This window comes from Embiotoca jacksoni, unplaced genomic scaffold (assembly GCF_022577435.1).
Source record: "Embiotoca jacksoni isolate LCO1_2020_lvr unplaced genomic scaffold, fEmbJac1.0.p SCAF_19, whole genome shotgun sequence".
Classification (NCBI taxonomy): Eukaryota; Metazoa; Chordata; class Actinopteri; family Embiotocidae; genus Embiotoca; species Embiotoca jacksoni.
The window spans coordinates 8,016,037-8,029,173 of record NW_027185329.1 but is presented as its reverse complement, the minus strand read 5'-3'; the positions used below and the strand labels follow the sequence as shown (position 1 = coordinate 8,029,173).

Here is a 13,137-nt window from a genome sequence, read left to right as displayed (position 1 = left end):
ATTGAGCCTTTCTGCTTTTGATACTTTAAGTGTCTTTTCCTGTTTGTAGTTTCATATTTGAGTGACATTTTCCATGTTTGTAATAGTATTTTGGCAGCATGGCATTAGTATTTTTACTTCAGTAAAGGATCCGAATAGTTCCTCCTCCACTGGCTATGAAAATCACACTCCTTGCATACACACCGCAGATTTGTCAATTTATAGTCCAATTTTCACACAAACAATATGAGTATGCAGAGTCTCAAAGTGAAAAGCCATATTCCGCTAAGTTTATTACAAAGCGTTTATTTGAGCATGCAGTGATGTATTTACTGCCTGGTCTATAACTGGGCTATGCTTCAGTGGAAAAGGACCTGAACCAGGTAAAGTCTCAGTAGGCTGTGAATGCATTGTTTTGGTGCTTTCAGGTCTGCTGTTGTCTCATGTTTGTTACTGAATTATATCAGTGAACACATAAAGCACAGTCTTCTGGAGCAGAGCAGGGACATGACTAATCTGACCTCCAAAACGACAACACACATAAACACATTAGTTCATAAACTGCCTGAAACTTAACAAAACGAAATGTATAATATATATATATATATATATATATATATATATATATATAAAAGGAGCTGTAAACTGAGTCAGGATGGAGTTTGATTTATTTAAAACATGGCAGAGTGAAATAAACAAAATGGAGAGGGTTTGGAGAGAAGGCACATTTGAGTAAAAAAAAAAGAAAAAAAAAAGGTTGCAGCAGCGTCTTTGGACTTCACCCCTTGACTATGGTGGGTGTGATCATCTTCGTGAAGGAGTAGTATTTGCATTCAGTGGGTGGTACAATGTCCATGGTGGTGGTGCTAATCTTCTCCTTCTTGAAGTCGGCTTGGAGCAGATGAGGCACCTGTGTCTCCTGCAAATCATTAACGGAGAGAGACGGTCAATGTGAGGCAGGTCGCAGCTTTATCAGCCTCTACGGCCCGATCCTGTTTACCATTAACCCCCGAAATGATCGCGGCACGTAATTCGGGTGTGCACTCTGTGATAAATGCTGCCAAGGAGTAGATGTTGCAGGGATTGAAGAACAATCCAGCTGTGACTAAATGATTGTACTGATATTTATTCTGATTCAGTGCTCAGGAAGTCTCATTATTTCTCTCTTTATGACCCCAAAATTACAAAATAAAAACCTAAAGACTTCAGACACCCTAAACTTTCTTTCTTCAGCTACTAAAACTCCAAACATTTGTGGTGCATCCAGATCATAATCTTAACATTACAAAGCATTTTAGTTTTCTGGACTTTGTGCAAATATCAAAGAGTGGAAAAAGCAGTGTCCCAATTCTTCATTCTTTGATTTAAGCATGTAACGCATTCACAGTGCAAAAGGGCCACTGAAAAAGTATGTATTTTAAAAAAACACTTGATTTTTGAGTGAGTTGTTGATTCTCCCGCGATGCACTGTAGGAAAGAAATGGAGGAGCTGCTCACAGCTGTAATACATTATAATAAATTGGTGCTGAAATGGGTCCATGAAAATATGTAATGTTTGTAAAGACACTGAATACAGAATCAAACCTTTTTTTTTTATTGAATTCTGGCAGTACAAGTGTTGGATCCTTTCCTTGTTTGTACAAACCAGTAAAACGTGGATTTTTTTTGAACATGTTTCTGTTGTGTCAGGGAATTCTAGAAAGTAACTTAAAAAGACAGATCACCTTTCAGTATAGCAGAAGTAAAACTGTCTAGTTTTAGATAAATCAAGGCTAACTTGGATTATTTGTCCCTGTTTGGATCATGACGGTGACCAACCTCGAACATTTTCTCGATGTTGTCGTATTTGGTCTTGAGCAGCTCGCCCCACGAGGTCAGGTTGCAGTAGGTGAGGACGCCGCTGGATTTCAGCAGCCTGTGAGCGTGACCCTGCAGAGAAACACACAAAAACAACAACAACAAAAAAACCCTGTCAGTCCTTCAGCTCCAGATGTGTCCAGGTGAAATGGGACCTCAAGAGGACAGACAGGTCTGGTGAGTTCCTGTTCAAACTGCAGCTGGACTGATGTGGGTTTGTAAAACTAAGCTCTTTACACTAAAGTACCTTTTCCCCCCTTTATTGCAAACAGTTCAGTATTCAGGAATTATCCCTCTCTGTTTTAATCCTTTCATTTTCCTCCTCTGTGTAATGTACTGAAGTGTATTTTAACTGCCCACCTTGATGAAGTCAAACTGGTGAGTGTGCCATGTCTCCTCTGACAGCGGATATGTGTCATACAGGATACCTGCAGAGGAGGGACACAGTGTTAGCAGTGAGCAATCAGCAGCTGAATCAGTCACATTTCAACTCTTTTTTTTTTTTTTTCTTTCTTTTTTTTTTTTACAGCTACTTTGAGTCCGTTTGTCATCCAAGCAGTGAAATGTGAAAATGTCTGTTGCAGCATTTCATAGTTTGAACTACGAGCTGATCAAAGTTTCCCCACGACTGGTTTCGTTTCTTACCATCAAAGTGGTTGTCTGGCAGGGTGGGAACGACGTTCTCCCAGAGGCCCTTCAGAGGGACGACCTGCAGCAGCATGAAACACTGGTCAACACCTTCACGCTCAAAACAATAAGAGTCGCACATGCAGGTGTACCGGGTTCCACACATACACTGCAGCAAGTATCAGCAGACGGTGACTGATGTATCAGGAGTGTGGACTGACTGACCTTATGTGGCTGAGACTTGGCCCAGTTCTCGAGTCGTGCGAAGACACCGTCGTTGCACTCGATGATCCAGTGCTCCTCGATGGGGAAAGACTCGACTTTGGTGGCGGCGATGGCCATGCCGAAACCAATCTCCAGAACCCGACCGCCTGCCAGACAAATCACAACGAAACAGAAAAGGTTTACCTACTAAAGCTTTCCAGGGTTCAGTGTGGGGGTATTTCTCTCTACATGTACATGGTTGTAGTGTCAGTGTTTCAGTGTGTTTTGACAAAGTTTTAAAACAAAAGAAACATTTTATTGGATCCAGCAAGGTCTTTGAGTTTCCAGTCCTTCAGTCTCACCTCCACTGAAACTGGTTGTGTGAGGCTCATTAACGCAGTTTGAGAAATGACTCTTACTTCCTCTCACTTGCTTTCCCTCAACAAATCAACTCCCTGATACGACTGCAGTGTAACACAGATTTTCAGGGTTAGACTCAAGCTTTCTCCTTCTGTGGTTGTGAGGAGGCCAGTTGGTTGGAACATGTGATTGAACAGAAAGGCCAAAGGGGTTCATTTCCTTTCAGAGTAGAATATAAATAGATGAGAGGTAAAGGCTGCTCGTGATTGCTTGACCCTTGATTTATTTGATCTTTTAACTGCTGTCAGACAAGCTCAGTGTAATAGACACATTTTTTTTACATTTCTTCACTTTTGTGTAGTCTCTGGAAATTTGTGTAAATAAGGAAAAACATTTCCAAAAAGACTGAGATAGATTTCACAGGTGAATGAAAAGTATTTCAACACCTGTCCATGTCAAAACCCTTTTTGATTTGACTTGTGAGGACCAGCAAAAAATTAAGCAAAAAAGGAAAAAAAAAAAAAAAAAAAAATCAATTAAATTCTTAGGTTTAATAAACTATCACATTCAGTTAAATGTAATATAGCAAAATAACTTATAAACTCATGCAATGGGAGTGGCCGGCATTCAAAGTGCCATTCAGAAATGCTGAATCTTAGTGGATAACGTAAATAATATGGAAAAAAGAAATGCATTTTCACTCTAAAAAAAAAATCTAAACATAACAACATGCACGTTATTTAAATCAAAAATTTTAAATCAACAATTTCAAGTGTAAGAAACTGGCATTGTGCAAACTGTTTTAGTGCACATGCTTGCTTTCAGCATGTCTATGAGGGTGTGTGGATCGGTCTATTTTCATATAAAGCTAAAAGCAGATGAGCTATTTCCCCCTGCAGATTTCTTGGCCGGTTCCCAAGAGTGAAGTAACAGCTGTTGTAGTACTCACCCAGCACTGAGCACCATGCTGCTCACACTCACACATGTCGGCGATTGTAAATGAAGGGACAAGCTCAAAATAAAAAATTACCCCAGTGAAAAAAAATTCCTCATTACATATTTCAGTAAACCGTAGTAGAAGAGTAGAATTAAAAAAAAAAAAAAGGTATATTCAATTCTAAAACATATTTTCTTTGTTTGTTTATTATATTTTTTCCTGTTAAAAAGGAAACATCATAAAATGTTTAACTCTGATGTTTTAGACAACACTAACTATATTGCCACAATAACATGCTGATTTAATGTAAAACTTGCAAATAATAGGCTACTTTATTGTTTTCTGTTTTGAGTTCATATTCACTTGACAACACAATTTTATTTGATATAGTAACACATACATGGCATATAACTGATTTATAACTGTCTCCAAAACTAATATTTTTGACACTCAGCTGCATTAAGTTATTGTTATTTTTGTAAGTAATCACAAACGTGTCTGTTGAGTTGTCATCGTCATAATACCTCATTTTGATCCAGTCAACATGTCAGGCTGTAACATGAGTCCATTATCGGACAAGTCCGCCTCATCGCGTGCGGTGTCCGACGAAGGACTGTCGATTTCCTAAAAACCATTTCTTTTACCTTTAGAGGCAGCAACAGTCGCCAGTGAGTGCATGTACGGGGTCTCCCAGCGCTCCATCACTGGCTTGCCCATGATCTCGAGGTGTGTGTCGGTCTCATTGTAGCCGGCGCTCGCGTCGTGCCAGGAGAGCTTGCAGTCCTCTCCCTTGGAGAAAATGGGCTGTTCAGCGGTGGTCATTTTGTTTTGTTGTTTGTGTGGTTCTGGTGAAACGGTTTGGCAGACTGTGACTCCACACAAGAAGAGGGTGAGAAGCTGGACGGGGTCGGTTTATATCGACCTCACGACTGCTGACACAGCGGGAGTGTCACTGTGGGTCAAACACATTCCGAGATCCTCTGAAAACGGGAGGGATCACTCAGTGCTGAAATAACAAGCTCACTTTACAAGTCCCTCTCACCAACTTGTAAGTTTTTGAACGTTTTCTTTTTTTTTGGACAATGCTGGAGTAGTGTGAACATGAGGCGTAATTGTAGTAAAAGTTATATGTTTTAGTGTTGCTGTATATAAAAGTGGACGAAGGTCTTGTAGATCTCAAAAGTGAGGCCAGTACAGAAGTGCCTTTAACTGCAAAACCACTCGATGGCCACTAAGGGCTGGGCTCCAAAAAAACCCCCTCTGGCTCCATAGACTCCCATTAAACCTCTCATGAAATACAAAGTCAAGAATTTGTTTTCCATACATACTTTTTTTTTTTTTATTACATTATAACATTAAACGTCTCATGTTATAATGCAATAATTAATGCCGAGATTATGATATTATTATTTTTGAAAAGCGTGCGTCCACTAAGGCTGGGGACATACTTGCTTTAAACTACTTTTAATAGCGAATGATGGCTGCCTCGCGTATCCTGCGTCTGTTCGCAGCGTAGGTTGTCCTCAGAAATTAAAGCAACCCGATCGCATGCTGCCAAAATACACACGAGCAGTGAGGGCGGTGTACGGGCACTATGGAGATGTGACCGTGTGAGGGGCCTGCAAAACCAAATAGAAACAAGTTTGAGACCATTACGTCCGTGCACAGCGGGAAATAATGAAAATATTAATTTATGACTGTCGCAATGTTTATTGCCATCATCATGTTTATTGTTTACATCAGATAAATCAGGATGTTCTGATGTTGTCCTTGTTTCTCCGGCGGGCCCTCTGGTGGAGTCCCCCCCCCCCCCCCCAGTAACTCAGTACAGAGGTAAGTACGTGAGCAGTAAAGTTCACGACGCAGATTGGTTATCAACGCGAACTTGTGGTTCAAAATCAAGCATTTCGTCAGCCAAACATTTGCCAGGAGGCACCAACATTCCTCCCTTCCTGTTTTGGAGTAGACTGGACAGTTTGTTCGGTACCCATAACTAGCAGCAGAGTGAGACGTCTTAGTTTCTTCTGCTCTCTGAACGTTTGCATGGACAGCTGAGGTCAACCATTGAGTCTTACTCACACATGTTGTCCCCTGTTGTATAACCTCTGATTTGCTGGATGTAGCATGAAAAGAGACTTTAAAAGCTCCCTTTCTTATGAACAACGCTATACAACTGCATCGCCACCCTAAGGTCCGATTTGCAGGCTGAACGCTACAAATGCAGAATTAATTATAGTTCACAGTTTAAATGAAGTGGAAATGGTCTCCAGTTGTTTTGAGTGCCACTTCATGTCCTTCTGCATTCAAAAGATATTTAGGGCCCGAGCATCGGTGCGAAAGCCCTATTGTTTTTCGTAAAGATCTTCTTCTTCTTCTTCTTCTTCTTCTTCTTCTTCTTCTTCTTCTTCTTCTTCTTCTTCTTCTTCTCCTTACGTAAAGTGATTTGCCTTTTTGGAGGCTTTATCATATTCAAAAACTCATGAAAGTGGACACAGGTGTGTCTCCCGGCGAAAAATTTCGTATTCTAGTGGAGTCGCGAGTGGGCGCGGCCAAATGGCTCGAGAGCGCCCCCTAAAGAGATGCCCCGGCCTCGGACCGACTTGAATTTAGGTTCTATGGATAGAAAACATGTTTGGGATTAAATCTTCTTAAAATAATTCGTTTTTGTGTTTGTTTTGGATTGATATTATTCATGCAAGAATATTATAGTCCTAATTCTCACATTAGCTGAGGTAAAATCACTGTAAATTCACAAATGATTAACACAAATACTTCACATCTCTATTGGTGTGTTATGACTATAATAATGACACCAGAATACAAATTAACATTAAGACATAATTAATGCATGTAAAAAAAAAATATAGGAATTTTGTATTTAGAGCTGAAGCAGTGAGTTGATTTACAAATTAAACTGTAGCTGTTGTGATAGTTGGTTTAAAGAAAAGTTAAAAATGGCAGGAATTTCCTGGTTCCATGCGCATGTGAGAGTATTTTCAGTCTGACTTGGTCTTTAACTTTAGATTTTGTTCTGTTCATCAAACAAAGCAATATATTTTAGGGGCAGTGAAGACAATCAATAAACGAGAATTAGTAGTGGCAGCTCGGACTCATGAATATACACATAGTAATCTTCGAGGGGAATAGTAGCATATGTTTTTCCTTTCTCATTTAGGAAGTCAAACTTAACGGTGACGAGGAGCCTGAAAGTGAAGCCCACTCTCCCCACCTGCGGCCGTAAATTCCCCGTTATTCGGTGTCACTTAGCCTTTTCCTGTGGGTGATGTGACTCACAGCACAATGCGACAGACTGACAGTCAAAAATGGATCATCTGATCATCTTCTCAGCCCCTCCGGCCCCCGGTTACCCATCATCCACTTCACTCCCATTAGGTGAAGCTGAGTGGGACCGGCTCCTCGGTGAGGGTCCTCATCCCGCCGCGGCTTTTCATCCACCTACCACTCTTACATGAGGCACTTAATTCGCACTGCCTTTGAATAATACTTATTCCCACAGAGGCTCACATTCATGCAAAAATTGCAGCACATGTGAAACGATAAACCATTACTCTTCTTCTTCAGCTATCAGATGTTGTCCTGTCATAGACCCAGAGAAGCTCATCTGGGACCATTTAATTAGATTTAACTCCTGCTGTGGTTGGACATTGTAGCCATTGAGTGTTTCACAATTTGGATAACTTCCAATGAAGTCAGTTACAGTAGTTTCAGTTAAATCCAGTGCATTATATGACTTACTAACCATTACACAGCTGCTAACCCTTCACAGGGATCATTAACTGGTCCGGCGTCTGAACTCAGACCTAAAGGTGAACATGCGTGTGCTGCTGTTCTGTCTCTGCTGTGGATTAGTCTTTCTTTAAGCCACACGACCACGAAATTGCGGCAAAGTCTTCTAAAAGCTTATTAAGAAGGAGATGTTCATTGTTGTTCATGAAACTGTGTTAAAAATACTGTCCTGTCTTTCATCACAAGTTATTCATCCATTAAAAGATGGATATCATAGTGCTCCCATCTAAAATGTAAGCACAAAACATTAAAAAAAACCTTTAAAAAAATACAACATCATAAAAACTACAATTAAACCGGGTCCCAAAGGTCTAGGAAAGTTTCCCAGGCCTGGAAAATGTTTAGAATCAATGAGAGTTTTTGAATATGCACTGTTTTTGTATACGTTTTAAAATATGTTCATAAAAATCCCAACGCTTCACGGGCTGCGGGAGAAGCCCTCTGCATACACTCTAAACTCTACGCTGCTGTAATTGGTCGTGTTGCTGTCAGTCAATTGGTTCCTAATCAATCAATCCTGACCCTCATCATAACCCTGTCAACGTTGCAACTGATCACAGGTGCTGAGCCTGGGCATGCACGTCCTTCCTATTTCAAACAATGTAGATAAAGTCATAGAAATTGGGTAAAATATTTTGGAAATGTTTTGAAAATTTGTGATGAAAATTTGTGGGGAACCCTGAATAACTTAAAGTGTTTTAAATGTTGCTTGCTAATAATTATCAAATTCCCTTTTAACTCCAGAAACCTACTAAAGAACTGTTTGAAGGCTGCTGACACACATACAGGGTCTGTTCAGTAACTCCTATACAATGTTAATCAATACTGTATGATCAATAATCAGTCAAATATACTTTATATTTACTTAAATGACACCAACAGCATTTATAGTTTCTTATTCTAATCGTCCACTGTTGCCTCGTTTCCAACATGCACTTTAAAATGCCGCCTCTAAATGTCTCATTCAATATTAAAGCCAATGACTTTACTTCATCACGTGGCCTTTTCCATCACATTTCTCCTGTGTTGCTCTTTCCTTCTTTTGTCATTGATACATAACACGTCGCCCTCGGCTCTCTCAGGCTCAGACCGAAGGTGACTTCCAGTAGTCCGAGTCAAAGGGCAGGAAATGGACCGACGTCTACAAGCCTGCCACATAATCCCTTATTTCATTATCTGTCGGTGCAGAGGTCCTCTTCTGTTTTTCAATTCACATTCCAACAGATTTCTTCCACACAAAGAAACAAAAAGAAAATGTAAGTTACATCTTCCGGAACATATGACTTTGGGCCCAAAATGAGATATTTATCTTTTCAACAATGCGTCCTTTAAGGAGAAAGCCTTGTGCAAGGTGACAGAAAATTTTTAGTGAAGGGTTAGACTGTGTGAGACTTTCATAAAGAAAAAGTAGTGTTGGAGTTTGCATTTGGTTTTGCAGTTTTTTATTTATTGTGTTTTGTTTACTGTAACAGTGTTTTTAGCAGCTAAATGAGGTTCGACAGTTTAATAACTCTGGAGGAGAGTTAACATTGTTGTTTTTATTCATGGGACTGACTTTAACTGTCCATCTGGGTAATTAAACTTATTACACATTTACGTCACCAGCTGGAAAAAAAAAAACCGTGGACACTAGCCCCCTGGTGGCAGTCAATATTAATTCATGGGTTTCACAGCATTTCTCCCTTTTGGCTTCACAAATATAGAACATGTGTCTCAACAGCCTGTGATGGTGGCAACAATCCATCAAATACAAGAAATTCGAAATAATCTGGCAAAGGTTGGATTCAGGTTGAGTGCGACTGAAGGATAGTTTACTGTGTAAGTGTTTACACAGTCAGTCACTTCATCTGTCCTTGTGTTACTGCTGTAATATCTACTGGACTGTAAACAGATATCTTGTGGTCATGGAGTCACTTTTGAAATCCTCATCCAGCAAACCTTATAGAAAACCTGGTGACAAAAGGACGCTTGTTTGAAATGATGCTATAACGAAGAAAAACGAGGAATACTTGAGCTGTTAAATGTATTCGAATACTATGCAATATGTCGTACGAGACGTATACTGGCTGTGCAATATTTGTTTTTTAAGGAACTATACACTTCATAGTTTTTAAGCTGTGAAGTGTAGTCTCATTTGTGCAATATAACCTTAGTGTTGGAATGTAATGTCTATTTTTATGTGAAGTGTTGTCTCTCTATGTTGACATAAGTTGTGTTGTGCAATTTTAAGTAAATCATGTCGTCAATGTCGTTTTGTATTGTAAAATTCTGTGTTTGGGTGAACTGATCCTGTACTTCTCTGAAATTTATGCTGGCACCTATGATAGCACTTTAACTACAGAGTTACCATAGCAACCCTGTAGCAACTCTGCTGTATAACCCATGGTCACCCCGTCGTACCAAAGCCAAGCAGGGTCCCATTGGCAAACACCAATGAGAAACAGGTATGAAGACACAGTTTTATAACAAAACGTGATGGTCAGCTGAGATTTAGGGAGAAATCTGCCGGGTTGCAGTGCAGCAGATGGCAGGAAGAGGGTGCTGTTTTTACAGAGTCAGAGGAACCTCATCTTGAGAAGGAACTATTGGCTCTGTTCGGTCTGTCTGTGGCTTCATGGTATTATGATTATTGTCTCAAATAGTTGATGCAAGAGGAGTCTTTCCATTCAAACGGCAGCGCTTCAAAGCTGCCTGCTGGTCCAACATCAAAGGGTCTGATTTGAACAGTTTCAACTTATCAGATTGGAATTTTAAAAAAATGTGACCCGCTAATTAGAAAACATTTGGATTTATGTCATATGTGAGGAGAAATATCTGACCTGGCTCAAAGTCATATGACATAAAGAGCCGCGGTTCTAACTGTAGCCTTAAAGCCACATTGAGGAGTTAGCTGAGAGCGACATAGCTCAGTACCCAACTGAATTTGCATTGTACATTCTGGCTATTAATATTTTAATGGTAGTTTGACACTTCTGAGCAATGACTGATTACTGCTCTAATTTGACTTAACAACTAAAACAGAGAAAAGTCTGAGGCCGAGCAGGCTATAACATCTCTTTAACAAAACTGGACCCATTTCAAGCGAGTCGATTTCCTCTGAGAAACATGAGCGAGCTGTTTTCCCCACGCTTGTTGTAATTTGAAAAAAAAAAAAAAAAAAAGAGTTGGCTTCAGTCCCAGCGGAGACTCTGTAGTACATCTTGACATACTGATGTGTGACCTCAGTTCGTCCTCCAAAAATGATATTAAAGAGATAAAGAGAAACATCTTGCGGGGACAAACATTACGCTGAGTGAGAAGGTAAATCTCGTTCTGACTTTCATAAGTCCCACTGGGAGCTTTATGAAAGCTCAGGGGAATACTATCAGAGAGGATGTGTGTACTTCTACTTTTATTGTTAATTAGTTCTACAATTACAGCATGAGGTAAGCCACATGCTTGACTTTGTAAACGCCTTAAATGAAACTCTACAATTTGACAGAAAGTCAAATATATGAATGTGGTGAACTAGCTTGCACAATTAAATGATGCACAAGGTATTGTTATATTATATTTTATCGTCTCAAAGATCTTATGTTTTTTTTTCCAGCTGGCAGAACATTTCTCCATAGAATCTGATATGACTTGAAGACAGGGATTGTCGAGCCTTCAGGAAGTGTTGCGGGTTTCATTCAGTAATAAATCTGTGAGTTAAACACGTCAACACTTCTGCGCTCTAAAATATACAATCTGATTTCCTAAAACAATAAAAATGTTCCTTTCCTGTAAAACACTGTTTTACCCTGAAAATGACAGCCTCACTGTTTGTGTGTATTTTCTACACCTGAGAGGCTTGAATGGGACATAAAGGTTCAGTCTATATTTAATTTTTGTTGTCGTAAAATATATTAAATTGATTACTGATAAATGAAGATACAACTTTTATGATCCTCCTGGAAAAATGACATCATTGCAGCATCAAATATTATGTGCGACTCTTAAACAAAGAGAATATAAATACAGATAGTAAAAGTAAGTAATTAGGGCTATAAATAACTACAAATGCCAATACGTCATATGTCATAGGGCGGAACAAGTATTTAAACTAAAATATGTAGCGGGATAAAAGTAGTAGAACCACTTTGTATTGTGCAGAACACTAAGACTTCAACAGCTGTTCATGTCCTCACTGCTTATTTTTAAATGAAAATTTATATGCATTAGACCTGAAAGTTGTTCTTTTCATATTACGTTGTGTGCCACCTCTGTCACTCAGATTTGCATTTTCTGCTTTAAATGTCACTTTTCACTTCTCGTCACTTGCGTGATGTTTTATTAAACTCATCCGAAGAGTGGTTGACCATCATCTGCACTGTTTGTCAGCAACCGAGACAGATCCAGCTCATCTACGATGCTGCTGCCTGGATGCAAAGTCTTTCAGAGAATCCATTTCAAAACCCTTCTGTTTGTCCACAAATCCCTGTCCAAGATATTAATTCGATTATTAATTGTCTAATCCAGCATGAACCTGCAGACCTCCGAGATCACTTGGTTCTGGATCACTGGCTGTTCCCAGGGTGAAATCGAGACATGAAGTTGCTTTTAGGTTAGGTTAGGTTAGGTTAGTTACTTTATTAATCCCTGAGGGGAATTTTTTTTTCGCTACAGCAGCATGCAGAAGCAATAAGATAATAATAGAACAATAGAAAAGCAATAAAATAGCAGTAGAAAACATAAAATATAAAATGCACAGTATATACAGTACAGTATATATCTATATATATTATATACAAACAACCAAGAAACACAGTCAACAGTGTTGTTGTTATGTGATGGATTTTGCCAGAGGTGAGTTATTGTGTAGTCTTATTGCGGTCGGCAGGAATGATCTCCTGTATCTGTCCTTGTGACAGCTTCTATACCACTAGAAGGTAAGACTTGAGACAACGGTGACCCCTTTAAATCTAAAGACATACAGGTTTCCGCTCCTTTATTGACACTGTTTTTCATTGTTTAATTTTATTGTCTGTTTTCGATTGTGTTTTTTTTTTTTTTTTTTTTTTTTTTTTTTTTTTTTTTAATAGTTTCCCCCACACATGTTTCCCTTCCATTCAGTAAAGCACTGTGTTGCCTGGAGGTATGAAAATGTGCTATACAAACAAATTGCGTCTCAAGTGGGCTGTTTCTTGTCCGGGTTGGCCCGATCAGAATGGTTAATACAGGAGATCATTCCTGCCGACCGCAATTAGACTGTACAATAACTCACCTCTGGCAAAAATCCATCACATAACAACAACACTGTTGACTGTGTTTCTTGGTTGTTTGTATATAACATATATAGATATATACTGTACTGTATATACTGTGCATTTTATATTTTATATTTT

At 39.3% G+C, this 13,137-nt stretch overlaps 1 protein-coding gene and 1 long non-coding RNA gene across 2 annotated transcripts; one reads left to right on the top strand and one right to left on the bottom strand.

Annotated features, from left to right (window-relative positions):
- Positions 1 to 629: 629 nt before the first annotated feature.
- Positions 630 to 4,786, bottom strand: gamt (guanidinoacetate N-methyltransferase). The gene is made up of 6 exons (XM_069153329.1): positions 4,609 to 4,786; positions 2,689 to 2,834; positions 2,482 to 2,545; positions 2,197 to 2,264; positions 1,798 to 1,908; positions 630 to 898 (listed from the first exon to the last, which is right to left on the bottom strand). Exons 1-6 carry the CDS (start codon positions 4,784 to 4,786, stop codon positions 758 to 760), a joined length of 708 nt encoding a protein of 235 aa, XP_069009430.1. The 3' UTR covers positions 630 to 757.
- Positions 1,904 to 10,017, top strand: LOC138200551 (uncharacterized). Its single transcript, XR_011178405.1, has 2 exons — positions 1,904 to 2,013; positions 2,366 to 10,017. It is a non-coding gene; the product is annotated as an uncharacterized lncRNA (long non-coding RNA).
- The last annotated feature ends 3,120 nt before the right edge of the window (positions 10,018 to 13,137 follow it).

Excerpts from the sequence above, each read along its gene's own strand:
- gamt (XM_069153329.1), bottom strand. The coding sequence starts at position 4,786 with ATGACCACCGCTGAACAGCCCATTTTCTCCAAGGGAGAGGACTGCAAG. Across the intron at positions 2,546-2,688 it reads CCAAGTCTCAGCCACATAAG|GTCGTCCCTCTGAAGGGCCT; the intron begins GTCAGTCAGTCC and ends ATGCTGCTGCAG. Across the intron at positions 2,265-2,481 it reads GCCAGACAACCACTTTGATG|GTATCCTGTATGACACATAT; the intron begins GTAAGAAACGAA and ends CCTCCTCTGCAG.